Source organism: Hemicordylus capensis, chromosome 3, assembly GCF_027244095.1.
Source record: "Hemicordylus capensis ecotype Gifberg chromosome 3, rHemCap1.1.pri, whole genome shotgun sequence".
Lineage (NCBI taxonomy): Eukaryota > Metazoa > Chordata > Lepidosauria > Squamata > Cordylidae > Hemicordylus > Hemicordylus capensis.
In genome coordinates, this window is record NC_069659.1 from 139,559,295 (window position 1) to 139,578,661 (window position 19,367).

At 43.5% G+C, this 19,367-nt stretch overlaps 1 protein-coding gene across 12 annotated transcripts in view; it reads left to right on the forward strand.

The window, feature by feature from the left end:
• The window catches only part of LOC128350022 (F-box only protein 36-like), a 43,153-nt gene extending 24,012 nt beyond the window's left edge, over positions 1 to 19,141 (forward strand). For 9 of the 12 annotated variants that reach the window (XM_053307532.1, XM_053307530.1, XM_053307523.1 and 6 more), the window contains 4 exons: positions 9,128 to 9,394; positions 10,250 to 10,358; positions 18,226 to 18,398; positions 18,663 to 19,141. In XM_053307532.1, the coding sequence (XP_053163507.1) occupies positions 9,299 to 9,394; positions 10,250 to 10,358; positions 18,226 to 18,398; positions 18,663 to 18,827 (543 nt within the window). In that variant the 5' untranslated portion in view covers positions 9,128 to 9,298 and the 3' untranslated portion in view covers positions 18,828 to 19,141. Of the gene's footprint in view, positions 1 to 329; positions 1,785 to 5,436; positions 8,040 to 9,127; positions 9,395 to 10,249; positions 10,359 to 18,225; positions 18,399 to 18,662 lie in introns of those variants that run through there. The other 3 variants (XR_008319126.1, XR_008319118.1, XM_053307531.1) reach the window with 2 other exon arrangements.
• The last annotated feature ends 226 nt before the right edge of the window (positions 19,142 to 19,367 follow it).

Consider the following 19,367-nt stretch of genomic DNA (forward strand, 5'->3'; position numbering starts at 1 on the left):
CTGCCCCTCCTTCCCCACTTTTCACTCTACCGAGATGTACTTCCTTTTAGAAGGAAGAAACAGGTTCTGGTCTGGCTTATGTGAGGTGGGAAATACTTCACCACTGTGGTCTGTCTCCCATGGTCAAAATCAGTCACTCCCTTGTCCACTCCCTCCACTGGAGAGGGTGGCACTGGTAACCCCACCTGTTGGGAAACCTTGTGCTGCGCTCGCAGCTGCCTCCAGGGAGTGGCCCCCTTGGTGAGGTAAGAGGGCCAGTGTCAAGATTCCTCAGGAGGACTGGGTGGTGGTGGTGATGGGAAGATTCAGGTCAGGTCTTCTCTTTCCAGGCCTCCCTCTCAGGACTCAGCAAGAGCCTCTGGTATGTTGCAGGGCCCTCCTCCACATACCGTCCTCCACAGTGCCCATGCTGACAGAATATTCAGCTTCCATCTTGAGACTGGAGAAAGATCCAGAGAAGCATTCCCCTGAAGAGGTGGCCCTCTTTGTTGAGGTTCGAAGCACATTTGCAAACATTCACTGAGAGGAGGTCTGGCCCCAGTGACTTATGGGTGTTCTGCTGTTTTGGCCTCTCTTAACTGCTCCTAATTTACCAACACGTTGCCTCCTTGAAGAAGATCTGGAAGCTCCTTGTGGCTTGGCTAGTCCACCTCAGCCAGACCATCCTCTACTTGAGCAAAAGGGGCCTTCTCCATATTTATTGTGTCTTGAAGGTGGTAAGTGACACAGACACACAACCGTGGGAGCAGCTCTGGGGAATCCATAGCGAAAAGACTCCTCTCTTTAGGAAGTCCTGCCTGAGTCTGGCATTCCTAGGTATCTAAGTGAGTGATGGGGAGATTACACCAGTTGTGTGGGTGGGCCACTGCTCTGGCTGTATCGTCCACACTGGCCCAGTCAGGCTCCTGCATTGGCAGGCCCTGCTGATGGGCAAGGCCTTCAGTCTGCTCTGGGCAAGCAAATAGCTTGCCCATAGCAGCTTGCCCATTTGCTTGCAGGGGAGGGATGAGCTGAAGACCTAGTGAGAATTGGGGCATTGTTGCTTGCTGCACTGTGGGGAGTTCAAGATAAAGCAGATTTTCCTGGCTTGCACTCTGGCAAACAGTCTTCTCCTCCCCCGCCACCCTTCCCAATCCCTTAATTGAAGTTGGGAGTGTGCTGGACTGCTGGAGTGGAAATGGAGGAGGACCAGAGGAACCCCACTGACACTGGTTTGTGCTTCTTGGAGGCGTGTGCTGCTCCTGGGAGACTGGTGGACCTGATCCATCCAAGAAATACCCTTCTGAAACATCACCATGCCTCCAAGTCCTGGGTGGGTTTGGGGCTGCAGTAGACAGGGGCTCCCTAAAACTTTGTTGTCCTTACCATTCTCCTCTCATTCAGTGTGATCCTGGGCTTCCTTCCCAGGGACAGAACGGGCATTGCTTTCATTCATATCCAGTTGTGACTGAGCTCTGATTTGTCTAGTGTCTTTCTGGGTATGGTGACCACTCTTTAAAGTCATGGTTGCATGGTACTGATTGTTCCATGTGGTTGCTGCTTGTTCTGCTCCTCATGGTCTTTGTTTATTGGGTAATTGGGAATGGCGCTCCTTCCTTTCAGCTCCCAGTGATGTCGGAGGGGGAGCAGGGTTGCTCCTGGCCCCTGATGAGGCCACATGGGTTGCACTGGAGACAGCAGCCTGAGGCCCCTTGAGCAAGGCGACATCGGGAGGGACCATCTAAGTTAGCCCCAGCCTCTTGCTAGCCCTCTCTTGTTCACAGGTTGGCCCCCACTCATCCCTCTTGTTGGTCAGTGTGAGGAAGCCAGTCGTCAATGGGGCCAAGTAGGAATTTGTGATCCCCAACTCAATTGGCTTTGGATGGGGATGCACTTTTCCTTTCTCCATACTGATCTATGTTGTTTTGGGGGCATTCTGATCTTTAGGGGTTGGTGCTTTAACCTGGAGTAGTCTCTAGGCTCATCCACATTCCTAGATATAACTAGATATAAGTTAAAGCTTGATTAATAAAGTTGTGGCCTATGTTTAACACAATCCAATGTGTTGAATTTTAAATTATTTTAATGTTTTAATTGTTGTTGTTTTATTGTAAACCACCCAGAGACATAAGCGGTATATAAATACATTAAATAAATTTGTTGGAGATGCAGCTTCTGAAGGCATCCATTCTTAGCCCCAGAAACTCTATTGGCCACTAGGGGCATTAGGGGAGTAAAGGAATCCCCTCTGGCCACTCTGTCTCTGTCTTGATTCCCCCTCTTTTAGACTGATCATCTTAAGGTTTCATTCTCTCACCTGAGAAAAAGACCTCCATCTTCTTCCTTCCCCCACTCCTGATGTAGTTAGCAGCTAGGCATGTAGACTTCCTCTATCTGATATATTATTTCCTAAATAAACTTTAACCCATGTCTCCAGAAAATCTTAATTAGCGGTGCTCTTCTCACTTGTGTACTTCTGTTGCAGGTGAGGCAGATAATCTAACCCCTGCAAACTCCAACATTATTCTGGGTCTGGGTACAACATGCTTAACTGTGCAGCTCTTAACATACGGCCAGCCTGAAGACAGTGTGGGAGAGAAAGGAGCCCAAACTGCCTCTTGCTGCCCCCTGGCTCATTAAGATGAGCCACTACTGGTTAAACTGTATGTGTGCAGATAGATGTTTAGTTCTTTTAAACCTGCAGTTTGACTCTCCAGATTACCTTTTTTCTTGAATGGCAAGAAATTCAATTTCTTGCAGTTCCATGGGGCAGGAGATCAGGTGTAGTGGTTAGAGTGCCGGACTAGGACCAGGGAGACCTGAGTTCAAGTTCCCATTCAGCCATGATACTAGCTGGGTGACTCTGGGCCAGTCACTTCTCTCTCAGCTTAGCCTACTTCACAGGGTTGTTGTGAAAGAGAAACTTAAGTATGTAGTACACCGCTCTGGGCTCCTTGGAAGGAAGAGTGGGATATAAATGTAATAATAATAAGAAGAAGAAGAAGAATTGGGACCACATCCCAATCCAATACATACAATATCCACCTAAACTATGAACTAAAGTGCGGGTATCCCTATGTGGGTCAATCTCATAGGAGGTATGCCCACAGGAGGGCAAAGGACCAGGCTTTGATTTGGCTCGGAACCAGTTTGAACCTTATCTCGATCACGAGGTTACCCCTGATGAGGGGATGCATGCCAGCCAACCTCAACCCAGGTCGCAAGGCACTGAGTGGCATTTGCTGGCATGTTTTCAAGTGAGAGCGGATCCAGCCCAAGAGTCATGAGATCACCAAGCCTTCTTCCGTATTCCCACACACCATAACAGCCCTCCAGCCCAACACCATTGCAATTAACCAATCCTGATTTGCACTCAATTGCAAAGTGACCAAATAACCCAGTGACAACCTCAACAAAATCAGTGAGAAGTGAAAAAAGGCCTCAACCATAGCTAATCAACTGAGATCCAAAAATTCCTTTTCTTTCCCCCGCTCTGCCCTCCCACCGCCGCCGCTTTTCTCTTGCCCACCCGCCACCGCTCTTCTCTCTCTCCACCCGCCTGCTGCTGCCGCCTTCTTTCTCTCCTACCCATGGCCGGCTGCCGCTTTTCTCTCCCCCTCTCCTCCGGCCGGCTGGCTGTCTTCTGGCAGAGTGAGGAAGAGAGGGGGAACTCTCACAGAGTGTCGCGAGAGTTCCGCCGCCAAATCCTGGGCACGCATGTCCCAAGAGAATTAAATATATAGATTGTTTTTAAATTTTGGATTGTTGTAATGTTTTAACTTTTTGCTGTCATTTATTTTAACCAATGTTTTAATTTCTCTGTTGTCATTTATTTATTTTAACTAATGTTTTAACTTTTCTGTTGACATTTTTTGTTGTAAACTGCCCAGAGAAATAAGTTTTGTGCAGTATAGATATATGTTAAATAAATAAATAAATAAATAAATAAATATATTAATCCCACAAACTGCCAGACATTCGATAGTTATGTGCTATGCCAATTCATGACACCCTTGATGATAAGATACAGGTTACATGATCTTATTGTTAAGTGGATACACAGCTGGTTCATCACTGGCTCCAGGTCAGCTTGGAAAACGGTATCGAGTGGAGTGCCACAAGGCATCTCTAGAGCCCTGTGCTGTTTTAACATTTTCACAAATGAACTGGAGTAGTAGTAGAGGGAATGCTTATCAGATTTGCAGACTACACCAAGCTGTGGGGGATAGCTAACACCTTAGAAGACAGAATCAAGATTCAAACTAATTTGGACAGGCTTGAACATTGGGCAAGACCCAACAAAATGAAGTTCAACAGGGACAAAAGTAAAGCCTTGCACTTGGGTAAGGGTCACGGATCCCACTGTGCTGTTACCACTTCTCACAGACTGGTCTCAACCAGGCCTGTGATCCTAAATTTTACCACTGCCACCAAGTAGACTTTTGGGTTTCCTCCCTTCTGACTGGGTTTACTAAAGCAGGCTTCCAAGCCTGGGTGTTATCCAGAGTTAGGTAGGGTAGAAAGGCTTCTAAGTGTGGGGTGGGGAAACAAACAGCAGCTACAAATTTTTAACTTCAAAACAAGAAAACCTTACTTTAAAATAGTTCAATTCAAAACAATAGTTCTTGTACAAAACAGCAACCAGATGAGCACAAGGAAGAAATAAAATATGAGCAAAACACAGCCAATCGATCCTGCACTAATACTGGGCCCTCACTCAAAGTCCTTCTTGTTGGAAGTGAAGGACTTTGCACTGTCTCTTGTCTCAAAGACAGTGGAGGACAGACTAGTGAGTCAGAGGGGTAGAGGGTCAAGACATTGATCATCCCTTCTCTACTGCTCTGACACTATCCCTTTGGAATGTAGATTGCTACTCTTAGGGACTAAATTACTTACTTCCTGCTTTGTACTTCCTCGCTCCCTTCTCTTCCTGTTCTTTCTACCTTGCAACATGCAAGTTCCTCTCCCTGCACCATGTGTGCAGAGATGCAGAATCCATCTGCATCCAGCTACATAGATAGATTAGAGATCCTAACTCCTCACTTTTCTATCTAGAATGGAGTTCTCTAATAAATACCACTTATATTGATTTGAAACTATGAACTGGCTCCAAGTTACTTTACTCTTAGCATACACGCATGCCTAACTAAATTCCGCTGTGTTATGCCTCTGTGCACTCTGCTGCAATGAAAAAGGGTTTCTCCTATCAGAGAGAATTCCCAACACTTCTTACCCAGAGTGCTCTTGCAATCACCTGTAGTCAGCTTCTGCAGCAAGCCTGGCTAGTCCCTGGCTCAACCTCAGCGCCTGCTCTTCCTTCCCAGTGCTGGGGGTTCTGTCCCAAACTGTTTCTTCAGATGCTTTAGGAGTGATTCAGTCCTCCGGAGAGTCACCACTCTCCCAGTGATTTCTCAGTTCTCTTTCTAGCACCGATTCTCTCTCAGACTATAACAGCAACTCCTGCACTTGGACTCTCCAATTTGGATTGCACTAAATAAGGCAGCCTCTTTATAGTCTCCTTTTCCCCTCCAAATTTTTTCAGCTCAAGTTCCCTCCATTATTTTATTTATATAGTAAATTTGTATACCACCCACTACCAAAGTCTCTAGGCAGTTTACAGCATAAAAAACATACCAAATCAAATTAGTCTCTTTTCCCCTCCATTTCCCCCCCAAACAAACCAACCAACACAACTCATTTCCTCCATTATTTATTCATTTTAATACTTATTTAATAAATGTGTATACCACTACCAAAGTCTCTAGGCAGTTTACAGCATTTTAAAACATACCCAATCAAATCAAACCCTCTCTTTCCTCCAAAATCAAACCAGTATGTCTCTTCTCCCTCCAAAGCCAAACTGTAGAACATAGGGAGTAAGCAAAGCAATTGCAATACAATTCTGTACTGCAATACAGAAGTCTTATGAACAAAAAGAGGAGGTTCAGGCCTTGTTCCTTCACAGGAAGAAAGATCAAATTGACGAGCATAGGATGAGGGAGACTAGGCTTGGCAGCAGTACATGAGAAAATAGCATCCAGCTCACAAAAAGTAATAGTTCCACTATTCTGTGCTAGTCAGACCTCATTTGGAATACCCTGTCCAGTTCTGCGCACTGCATTCTAATAAGAATGCTGATCAAACTGGAATGGGTTCAGAATAGGGGGTCTGGAAACCAAGTCCTAGGAGGAACAGTTCAAGTAACTGGGTATGTTTAGCCTGGAAAAGAGAAAAATAAGAGGAAATGGCTGACATTTAGACTAACACTGTGCTGGCGCTATGGCAGAAGGATGCTTTTAACCAACCTACTCTTCCTTCGGAAGCTCAATGTTCCTCCCAAAAATGTCTCTGAGGCTCATGGAACCCTCAGGGACATACGTTTGGGAGGCAAAGTGGGCTTCAGAGGGAAGGGGAGATTGTTAAAAATCACTCATCCCCCATCGTACCAGCACAATGTTATTCTGGATGTCAGCCAATAGGATAGCCATCTTCAGATATTTGAAGGGCTGTCTCATAGAAGAAGGAGCAGACTTGTTCTCTGTTGCTTCTGAAGGCAGGACTAGAGCCATTGGATTAAAATTATAAGGAAGCAGGATTAGTCTAGATATTAGGAAAATATCCTAATTGTAAGAGCTGTTCAACAGTAGAACAATTGTGGTGGGCTTTTAGACTTTCATGGTCCCTTCAACATCTAAAATTATATGATTCTATTATTATAAGTGAATTAGGGCACAGTCCAGCCAAGGTTATGCACTTTAAATGTCAATTGATTTTAAGAGCGGGGATTGAAGTATTTGCTTAATGTTCCCACTGAAATCAATGTAACATGCATTCCAAACCTGAGCACTTGGGGCATGATCCTGCCAAAGTTAATACTATAATCTTATGCACAATTACTTGAGAGCAACTCATAGGACTCAATGGAACTTATTTCCAGATAATTATGCATATGCTTATAGTTGCAAGTGTGTTTAACTTTGGCAGGATTATGCCCTAAATGACTTGCTATTTTGCCCTTCGGCTGTTTTCTGCTCCAGCTTTTACCATCCTTATGTAAACTTTTTAAAAATATTTATTTTTTTCAGGGGATAAAAAACGTAAATCAGTACTTTAATAGAGGCACACCATTTTTTTTAAAAACACACACACATTTATATACCGCCCCAAACCAAAGTCTCAGGGCGGTTCACAGTCATACTATGTTCTTTAATTTAGGTTTCTTAATATGAGATTCATATACGTGTCAGAGTCTAATGACAATCCAATAAATAGCTAAATAATTATTGATGTTAGTAATATATTATATAATGTGTACATAATACTCTTCAACGGTGTGTATACACTCAAAGGTTTCGCTGATGCATCTTAATTTGCTGTTGGAAAAAATGCTAGCTCATCAATAAAGGAATTAAACACAAAATACCTTCTGCTATTCATAACAATGAATTCCTTGGAAAAGCAGATGGTTAGAGCAAGAAGAGAGGTGATAACACACCAGGGCACTTTCCAGATTAGAACCTGCAATGGGGTCACATTGTATCTCAGAAGTGTGCTTCCACACTTATGCAGACAGCAGGGTACCGTTCACATTTCCAATGCCTTGCTTCGAATTTAATCGCTGCGATATAGAGCTAGAACATTGTATATCTGGCGTAAAGAAGTTGCTGTTTTTTCAGGTTGTTAGTTTCTGCGAGACTGCTCCCCCTTCTGTTTATGTTTCGAATGCGACTTGCCTGAAAGGAGGCATTTTGTTTCTGTGGAGCAGCTAGTCTGGAAAGCACCCAGAAGGTTGTGTAAGGATATAGCATACTCCACCAATCTTTGCAACTTAATCATAGTTGCTAGCTGACCAAGAAAGACATTTCTGTGCCTCTAACAGCTGCTTGTGATACAGGCATTATCAGGTGAAGGATGGAGGTAAATTAATCACCTACTAATTGCTGCAGATCAAGGAGTTATTAATGGCTCTGGGGAAAGGGTCAGTAAAAAGGTTGGTAAATCCTTGATTTCTTTCTTTGGTACCAAGTTCCTGTATCTATTTGCACAACCCAAGAAAAATAGTAGGTTGCTCTTTTTTTTCTAGTGGACTTCCATATCTTAGGTAAAGGTAAAGTGTGCCGCTGAGTCAGTGTCAGCTCCTGGTGACCACAGAGCCCTGTGGTTGTCTTTGGTAGAATACAGGAAAGGTTTGCCATTGCCTCCTCCCACACAGTATTAGATGATGCCTTTCAGCATCTTCCTATATTGCTGCTGCCCAATATAGGACTTTTCCATAGTCTGGGAAACATACCAGCGGGGATTTGAACCGGCAACCTCTGGCTTGCTAATCAAGGCATTTCCCCGCAGTGCCATTAGGTGGCTTACTCTTTTCTAGTATAGAGATGTAATTATGAGGAAGGCTTAAGCTGTTGATTACTGTATGTGTTGCAGCTGTTAAAGACATTGGCAACTTCTAAAGTAAAAAAGACAATTCTAAGTGGTCTGAGACTACAACTGTGGTATTAAAGGGACGTGCACATTTTGATACTACATGTATACAGCATATAACTATTTAGTGGTGGTTTTAAGGTATAATTCATAAGTTTCAATCCTATTTTGGGAGAAAGCCCTTGTAATGGAAATGCTGTTGTGCGATGTCAGATGAAGACATTGGAACAGTATCTGTTTTACTAATAGCTAAAAATGTTGTTGATTAGCACTGATGGCGAGTCGATGTTTCTAAAGCTAGGTGAAAGAGCTTGCCTAATGGCCTTTAACGGTTGGTGGCTACAATGTAGTAGCCGGAGTGGGGGGGGGGAGTCGGTGTCTTGAGTCCTTGCAGCTGAATGTGGGGCTTCAAGGGTGTGCTGTTTTCTGTTGTGGGAACTCTGGGAATGCTGCTTTAAAGACTGTACTTGTCCAGTGAGTACTTGCTCTTCCAGGTTCAACATACATTTGTTAATAGCCATCCATCTTGAGCATTCTCTCATTCCAAGGAAAGGTTGTGTAGCAGTTATCCCTAGGAATTTCTCCTACTCCGGAAAAATGGAGAATGCAGAATGCCTCATTGAGATCAGTGGGACTTGCTTCTAAAAACACACATAGAATCAGCTGTTAGTGTTATTTCTTATTGTTGACCGACTTATGGGGTTGTAACTAACTCTTGCAGACCTGAGTCCTCCCTAGGTAAAGAAACTGACCTCAGGAATGCAAACATAAACCAGACATTACAGCACAGAGCACGTGAAGTGGGCTTAGTTCAAGTCTATGTATATCCTATCAAGTCCATGGAAACAACCTTGGAGTCTTTGCAACATGCAAGCAAGCAGAGAAAGCCAAAATGACCTCCCTTCTGCAGGAGAAACTTAGCGAAGTTCACACTCAGGCACCTTCTCCCAGCAAAGACTTCCATCATTTGACTATCACCAAAACGGAGGTAAAAGGGCATAGATCTCTTGTTATACCTGGATTGGACTGTTTCTTGACTCCCAGTATATTATTTAATAAAAGACCTTCAAAGGGAGATTCCAGCACTGAAAGTGCTGAATTAGAACTTAGCAGGAAATCTGATCCTATTTATTTAGACCCAAGTCAAGACAATGGTTTCCTATTGCATTACAGGGGTTAATTTAACTAAGCCAGGATGATTGCATTGTCATCTATTAGTGCTGTTGTTAATGGTTAATGTATACAACTAAGCTTACATAGTTTTGTCATGATACATCTTGCAGTTAATGACTACTTGGTCCCACTGTTTATACAGTGTGTATGTTTTCTCTCTCTCTGTCTATGTATATCTTCCAAATGAGGATGACAGTTCCTTCCACATCTGATGAAGTGAGCTCTAGAGCACTAAAGTTTATGCCACAATAAGTGTTTAGTCTTTAAGGTGCCACAAGTAATGGACACAGCTACTTTTCTGGAAATGTTGAGGAAAGCAAGAAATATGTGAAAGCTGCACAAGTTGATCTTCTGCCTGTCATCTTGCTATTAAAGGCACAGGGTCTCTGTCAGAGGGGGTGGGGAAAGGTAGCAATCCAGCATTCCTGGACCTCATTCAAATATTTGCCCATCTGCTGCAGGTTTAAAAAGTTTTTATGTGGGGCGGGGGGAGGTGGTCATCCCATCAAACTCTGCTTCTCATACAAGATGTAATTAATTCCTATGCAAATCTAGGTTAAAAGCAAAGATCTTAATTTTCTGCCTTACATTGAGTTGAACAGGCTGTTAGCAAAAGAAAATGGAGTAGAATGCACAGCCTGACTCATTCTTCTAAATCCTGGTGCTTTAGGTTATCTGGAAATCATGGAAAATTTCTTTTCGACCTAATCAAGAAAGGGGTTTTCCAAGAGAAGTGAAGAAACTTCATCAAGATTTTCTGCTGGATGAACAATTACACAGCAAGTATTGTGTGTGCAAACCAATAATGCAAAGCTTGAAAAAAACAATAATTCCGTCAACCATCACATCTATGTTTAACAGTCATCTTGGTACTTTTTGTGCTGCCCTGATCCTTTTCATGTTTACTCAAAAATCAGCCCCCATTGAATTCAATCTTCCTAGTTACAGACAGCCATAACAAGCAATATTCCAATTACCACATAATTGCTGTGGAGATAATCTCTCTCCTCCCTGCTCAGTTTTGGGGAGATGTATGCTCCAGAGGCAAAAACACACCTTCCAAACAAAAATAGGGAAGAAAATGGTATAGCAGTTAAAATGCTACGAGTAGGTGAAAGTTACCCCCTCTTCAAGAGGGGTTGTCCACATAGAACCATGGGAACTTCAGTTCCCTCACAATGGAGACATCTGCTTGGACACCTCTGTGGTGTACAATGACTGCTATGCCACAAGATGGGCACAATGCCTGGAAAGACCCATGGGAAAATGCATGCAGAAGTTCTGGGAGAAGGAGAAAGAGCCTTGATTTTGATCTTCTTACTGAGCCCTCCCAAACAGATTATGGATGCTGCACCCTCCCAGGTTGGGATCCAGTTTAGTGGAATTGGCTGAGGTAAAAGGCTAGGGCTAGGCCATATAATGAGACTGCTGAAGCCATTAGTTGTGCTAACCACTACACCAATCACAAGAGAAAGATGAGAAGCCTTTGTGTGGTTTGTTGGGAAGCTTTTGTGAGACTGTCACTACAGGACATGCAGATTCTTAAAGGATACCTGAAGGCATTGAAATGAGCTTAAACTCAAATGCCTACATTTCTGAGGGGCTTAAAAACTAATAGTAGGGACAATCACTTTCATATAATGTTTAATAGTGCATGTATTTGTGTCATAGAATGGTCTTGCCCAAAGGGTTTTTCCCCTTCAGAAATCAGTCCCTTGCAAACAATCTCCCCCACTCTGGAAAACTGACCAGAAAGCACCTGGCACAGCCAGGGCTGGCCCAAGAGTCAGGTGCACCCCAGGTAAAGCCTGCCCGGCTGCCCCCCACAACCACACTAGGCAGAGGGCCTCTATCCACCACTTTGTGGTGGTAAGGAGGGCAGGGGATTGGGGGGATGGGGAACGCCTGCCCACCCTCCTCTCTGTCTCATTTCGCAAAAGCAGCGGGTAGAGGTGGCAAGGAGGGTAGGGGTGTGTGTGTCCCCCATCACCCATCTGCCCTCTTTGGTGCTGCTGCAAAGAGGGTACAAGTGGCGAGGAAGGAAGGTGCATGCTCCCTGGTGCCCACCTGGTACCCATCCTCCTTCTCGCTGTGGCCAGGAGGATGGGCAGTGACCCTGGGCTCCATGTGAACCAGGCCGTTGCCACCCCACTGGCTTTGTGCCCTAAGTGTGCACTTTAATTTGCTTTAATGGGTGGGCTGGTCCTGGGCAGAAATTAACTGTCTACAGAAATTAAAATGTTTGCTTCCTTTTGCAAATGGGAGTGGGACTGCCAAATCCTGTTTCTGAGTTCCACAGAGACTAAGAATATGTTCTTGTGACTGCTTCTGGTGTGGAATTTAGTAGTCTTGTTTTATGCTAGCTTTCAGCTATGAGTGCCATGTCCTAAGGCAGTTATCTGAAAGCGAATGCCTGCCAAACACATAACTTTGCATAGAATGGCGTTACACAAACCGCTGCAAGAACAGCAAGGTTAAAAGAAAAAGACGCTTACAGAGGCATGAGACAAACTGAACCGCACATAGTTCTGCATCCAGCTTTTCACAACTGCCTCGGAACATAGGAAGCTGCCATATACTGAGTCAGACCATTGGTCCATCTAGCTCAGTATTGCCTTCACAGACTGACAGCTGCATCTCCAAGGTTGCAGGCAGGAATCTCTCTCAGCCCTATCTTGGAGAAGCCAGGGAAGGAACTCGAAAGCTTCTGCTCTTCCCAGAATGGCTCCATCCCCTGAGGAGAATACCTTACAGTGCTCACCCTTCTAGTCTCCCATTCATATGCAACCTTAGCTAAGGGGACAAGTCATGCTTGCTACCACAAGACCAGCTCTCCTCACTGGTACCTGCAGTGGAAAGTAAGTATGCACATATTATGTCTGAGCAGGAGTCAAGCAAGGTAGGAGGAAGCGTTGGGACAAGTGAAAATGCCCCCTCTCTTGTGACTGGATGGCTAGCTGCTCGGTCTCTGTCCACCCCTTTCTCAGCCTGACTGATAGGCTCAATGGTGAAGGAAGTGCTTTCTCTGAGCATCAGTGAGCTTTCCCCTGACTGATAATGTCAGTGTATCTGAGGTAGGGGTAGAGTGAGCCTGAACACCTAGCTAGTCAGTCATGTCATGAGGAGAGGAAGAAGGAGGGGTGCTGCTGGAAGCTGGATGCTTCTCCCCTCTTTCTTCTAGAGAGGACTCATTTGACTTGGAGCCAAGATGTCCTCCAGTCAGGAGTGAATGGTATGCCAGTGAGTCAGAGGTGGAAGCAGGATAGAGAAGAGTGAGTTGTCACACAGCTGGTGACCCCTTTCTGGCAGCCCTGGGACAAATGTCCCACCTTGTTCTCCTGTAGTTACACCCCTGTATCTGAGATAATTGTGTGAACTAAGAGCTGACTTCAATATATGTAAAATACACCTATACAGACATTTTGGTAATATGCATATATTAAAATCAAATTAATTTAGTTAAAATTTAGAGCCCCTGGTGGCGCAGTGGTAAAAAAAACTGCCGCCCTGTAACCAGAAGGTTACAAGTTCGATCCTGACCAGGGGCTCAAGGTTGACTCAGCCTTCCATCCTTCCGAGGTCGGTAAAATGAGTACCCAGAATGTTGGGGGCAATATGCTAAATCATTGTAAACCGCTTAGAGAGCTCCGGCTATAGAGCGGTATATAAATGTAAGTGCTATTGCTATTGCTAAAATACTTTAGACAGGGTGTAGCCCTAATTTTGATGGAGTTGGTCTTCACCCTGCATTGTGCTATGATTAGGGATCACACAGCCAACATGTAAACTACTTTAATATAAAGGCAACATTCTTTAGTGTACTCGTGTTTTAGTGGCATTTACTAGCACACACGATCTGTCCTAGCTGCAGTAGCAGTCTGATCCCTGTGCTTCTGGGGGGATGTTATTTCTACATGTCTTTCACTCCCTCTTAATATCCTCTCTCTTGTCTTCCTCCTCTTTCTTCTTAGTAAATGTCCATTGTATGTAGCCCTTTGTTGTAATTTGCAAACTCAGGTCTTCAGTCTTACCTTAGTTGCCTATGAAGCAGCAAACAGTAATTACATTCTGTGTTAGCAAGTTGGCATAAGAACAGCCCTTCTGGATCAGGCCCAAGGCCAATCTAGTCCAGCATCCTGTTTCACACAGTGGCCCACCAGACCACAGGTAAAGAGATGAAAGCATGTCCCCTCTCCTGCTGTTACTCCCCTGCAGCTGGTATTCAGAGGCATTCTATAGCCATCAAGATAAGTAGATGTTGATAGAGCTGTCCTCCATAAATTGTCTAAGCCCCCTTTAAAGCCATCCAAGCTCGTGGCCATCACTACATCCTGTGGAAGAGAATTCCATAGATTAATTATGTGCTGTGTGGAAAAGTACTTCCTTTTGCCTGTCCTAAATTTCCTGGCAATCAGTTTCATATGATGAGCCCTCATTCTAGTGTTGAGAAAGAGGGAGAAAAAGTTCTTTCTCCACACAATGCATAATTTTATAGACCTCTATCATATATCCCCTTTAGTCACCCTTTTTCTAAACGAAAAAGCTCAAGATGTTATAGCCTTGCCTCATAAGGAGGTTGTTGTAGGTGCCTGATCGTCTTGGTTGCTCTCTTCTGTATCTTTTCCAGTTCTACAATGTCCTAAGATTCGGTGACTAGAACTATACAAAGTACTCCAGATGTGGCTGCACCATAGATTTGTGTAAGGGCATTATGATACTAGCATTTTTATTTTCAACCCCCTTCCTAATGATACTAATGTTTATTCCAGGGAAATATTTGACACTAATGGGATGCAATGCCAAGCAAGCAGACTGCATAGGGTTAGTTTAATTTCTTCCTGTCCCTTTTGTTTTAAAGGTATTCATTCTGAAGAATTAGCTGTTTGTTCAGGTTATGTACTTGATGAATAGTGTTAGCCTGTGAGATGCAGTAGCTATGGAGAAATCCATTCATCATGCCAAATACCTTAGGTACACACAGCAAGTCCTTCTGTCTTTCTGAGAAAAGTAATAATTGTACTTCAAATTGGTGTATTTATACCGGGAACCTTAAAAGCATTCCAAGTGCAAGGGGCTACAGTATATGCATTGAGGTGCATGAACAAGAAGTACTCTGTACCTAACTGCTCAAAGAAAACAATGCACCCTTCATATGACGTGCCTGGGCAATTTGGGATTAGTATTAAATATAATAATGAGCATGACAGCTTGTCCTCTACTTTGTGCTAAATCACTTATTATTGGTATGGTAATTCAATGTAGCAGTTTTCGTTTGTTAAATGTCTGGGTATTGACAACTTGTGAGAGAAGCCAAGAATAGTAAACACTTATGGGGGACTCTCATGACTGTATTTTCCCACTGTAGTGTAATGCTTTCTAGTCAACCTTCCAGTCCATCCGATTGTAGAATTGCCAAACACCTGTTTAAGTTGGAGTTCTGCACTGATGTCCCTTAATGTTCTAGTCAGCAGAAGCACCATTGGGAGGGATCTGCTCTCCCAAATAAGTAGTTTTATTAATCCTGCCAGTAGTTCAGGAGGTATGTACTATTTCAAACATGTACATACTCCTCCCTCCTCACAGTAACACCTCTTTTGGGAGCAAAAGTTAAACTAACGTTATATCCACTAAATCCGGTTTACTTCATTCTCTCTTCACAGGGAACCCTGGGAAATGACTGAGGAAGAGAGGCTGGTGATCTAACGGAGAATCCTTAGCACTCCACTATGATTACCAGAAATTGTGGGGAGGAGTGGGAAGCCATGATAGTTAAGGTTGTAGGTTTGCCAGGTTTGATGCATTTAAATATCTGAGATTTCTGAGGTAGGGGATTGTGATGTCACAAGACTGCCAACCTTTGAAAAATTGGAACAAAATATGGAACTGGTGTAGAGGAGCCCAGTGGGGAAAGGCCAGAACCAGTGGCGGACCTAAAGTAGCCTGAGTGTAACTTTTGCCACTCATCCACCTTGTTCTCGGCAAGCTGGCAACCCTAAAAACCAACAGAGTAATAGGACCTTAATTAACTTTGTATGCTCATGGCCATGTCAAACAGTAAGCTAGATTTAGTCATACTATTGGTCTACAGGCTGGAATAGTTTCTCTTTCCCACTTCCCTGTTGGGCTAGATGAACTGGAAGCAGTAAATTCCCCAGTCCCTATTCATCTAACAATAATTATTGTCCATTGTTCACTTTACCATAGTAAGCCTACAACCTTCTCTCTAAGTGTTAATCAAATGCTGCATCTGAATCCCTGATCCCAAGAACTCTGAAGAAGATTCTGTTGCTAGACTGCATTTCTCATTTCTTACTATCCAGTGCAACAGTTGCTTTAATGTTCATTTCTATTTCTTATATCTACATGCTTGACTACAAATGCTGCTTAAAAGCAACTTTCAGCCACTCGCTTTCACCCTACTTGGGTTTGTTCTTATCTTAGCTATTGTCTTCCAAGAATAAGCAACTATACGTGTTGCTTCTAGATCAAAGGATGCCAGAAATTCTGGGAGTGCATCCAACATTTAAGTGTCAGAAGGGATGGGAAGGAGGAAGTTTTAGTACAGAAACTCATGCACTTATGTGTTCCAGAGTTCCACTTGAAGAAAGTGCCTCTGGACAGTTCCCAAGGATTCCCCATTTCACTGTAGCCCCTGAAGTGCATTTCACACTGTTCCTGATGCTCGCCCTCCGCAAACCCTCAGGAGCAGTTGGGGGAGGGAGGGGGTCTCTCAAAACAGCTCAGTTGATCTACACTGTGCAGAAGCAACGGTGGTAGGAAAGTAAGTGTTCTTTACCACCACTGCCACAAAGTAGTCCATAAAATGGGCTCTAGCCCTGTATGGTCAGATTAATTGTGAGTCTTCCTCCAATGCAACCAACGGGGTAGTCACCACATTCACTAGGGATCACCCCAAAAACCCACAAGGAAACAGCCAGACACCCTTGTAGCACCCAAAGGGGCAACCCCACTGGTGGCAACTCTGCTGATGGCTCAATCTCACACTTTTCAATCGCCTCCCCCAGGAAGTCTGCACACATGTTGGAAGTTATTCAGTCTCCGGGGGATGAAGGAACAAGTCAGGCCACTCTAGGCTCTTCTCTCTATCCTCTGCGGCACCTGATATTACTCAGCTTGCTTTCTTTCTCCTGCAGTCTTCTTGAGGGCCAGACGGAAAGAAGAGGTCTTTAGGAAGAATTACTATGCCGTGTAGGGGCTGTAGCTGTAGTAAACATTTAGTAACGTGTGTACATATGACCTGGAAGTAATTACATGAAACTTAATGCTGAAGTAATTTTTTAGAATTAAGGCATGCTTAGGTATTTTAAAGTTGAGGAAAGCTTGGTGTGTGTGTATTCTCTCCCCACAAGTTGCAGGCTTTCACTCTACATTAGGGATGTGCACAAATCAGTGTGGAGATCTGATGTTCAGACAGTTTGTCGGGAGTTTTACTTTTAAGGAGCAGGGAGGGTGCCCATCTCCCCATCACATTTCCTCCACCGGCACTGTCATCAAAAACTCTGGTGTGGGGCTGCTGCATACCTCCTTGCAGCCCCGGTCAGCATCTTACCGGAAGTGGCCGGTGCACATAAGACCCTGACAGGGGCTGCAAGGAGGTATGCAGCAGCCTCACACCAGAGTTTTTGATGACAGTGCCGGTTGGGGGAAACGCGGCAGGGTGATGAGCACCCTCTCTGTGCCTTAAAGAGACCCCCCCCCCCACTGCCACTGAACCATCTGAATATGGGTTTGTGCACATCCCTATTCTACATGCTGTGTCTGGCCATGACTACAAGATAAATCTTTCTCTAAGGAAGTAAAAGCCTAATCCTATCCAAGTATACTTAAAAGTAAATCCATTGATTTCTGTGGGACTTACTCCCATGTATGAATAGGATTGCAGCCTAAACTTGTATTTTAGGAAGTCTTGCTTTGTTAGAGACTTTATACAATCTTCAAGTTTACCTAGTCTTCTCCTGTACTTCCCTTTGTATTTGGTAATCTTTTCGCTTATATAACCATACAATTTTATTCTAGTTATTATGTTTCCTATCTTATTATTATTATTAATTCGATTTCTATACCCCCTTTCCAAAAATGGCTCAGGGCGGTTTACACAGAGAAATAATATATAAAGAAGATGGCTCCCTGTCTAAAAAGAACCATAAGATAGACACCAGCAACAGTCACTGGAGGGATGCTGTGCTGGGGGTGGATAGGGCCAGTTGCTCTCCCCCTGCTAAATAAGGAGAATCACCACATTAAAAAGGTGCCTCTTTGCCAAGTTAGCTTGGGGATCTTCATTTAGTAAATATGTAACTCCATCCTTTCTCATTGCTTTTCTCCAAGTGATTTATTTCTGGAGGCTAGAATAACCGGCTAGTTCAACAACCTGAACGGAAAAACTAGTTATCATTTGAGGGTGACCCCGCTGTGCCCCCATTTTGACATTGTGACAAACTCTGCCATACATATAGAGAAGTTGTGAGGGATCCCTGTTTTTCTGTGGACATATACTGGTGACTTTACATTAATCAACATAGCTTTCAAAAACATTTTAAGAAGAGTCAGGAATGTGATATGCTCTGTTGCTTTTTGCAGCCCTTGTGTTTAAAATCTTCTCTGGTGTGTGTTTTAAATACTCAGAGCAACTGAGAAACATTTTTGGAAACAAGATGCTGGACTACGCTCTCAATTTGTGTCAAGGACACTATGATTTCCTAATTCGAATGCCTGAGAGTCTGATCATACATATTTTGTCATTTCTTAATATGGAAGATATTCAGCAATTCTCAAGAACATGTAAAAAGTTTCAGCAGGTAATAATTCTAAAATGGCTATTTAATTCTGAGCTGTTCTGACAACCTGCAACAAGAAATGGTCTTCAGTTTAAATGGCACTTTACAGGAGAAGACTACCAGTGGTGGTTACCATGAAGAGCCAGAATAATATCAGCTTTAAAATAGATCAGAAGCTGAAGCATTAATGCTGTTGACTTAAAAGTAACCAAGTGTATTTTGAATTAGATCAGCGTCTGGCCTGCTAATGTGTCGTGTTTAATTTGCATTGCAAATATTTTTCAGTTATGCAACACTGAAGAATTTTGGGAAAGAATAAAACGATTGCAAGATAAAGACAACTTTGATGTAAAAATAACCATGATTCCAGCTTATAAAAAGCCAATGAATTTCAGGCAAAGACCAGGCTATCTGACACAGATGCAGAGAAGACAGACCACATTCTTCTAAAATATACTGCAAATTGATTATCTCACAAGACCTCTGCACCCCAATCCAGCCACAGCATTCTATGTACAGAAACAGTCTTCAAAGGAAAGAAATGTTATTGCAGAAATACAACAGGCTGGTGCACAGAGGAAGGGGAATGCCTGCATCTACTGATGAGTGTAAAATGTGTGTGTGTGGGGCGGGGGTGAAGCTAGTATAGCTGCTGAGCCATTTCTTTAGAGTGACATAATAGTTTTGTTCTTGATGAAGAGCATATAGCTCAGAATGATCTTTAAAAATATATATTTAAAAATAAATACTACACAGCATCTGTATTTTGGCACTTCTTTTTCTTTCAGTACTCCCAAACTATGGGAAACACCTATATAGGGCAGCAGTGATATGAGAAGATGCTGAAAGTCTTCATCTCATATTGTGCGGGAGATAGCAATGGTTAACCCATCCTGTATTCTACCACAGAAAACCACATGACCTGAGAGTTTAAAAAATAATTACATGAGTAAATATAAATTCTTTCAAAAATAGAGAAATGGGACCTAT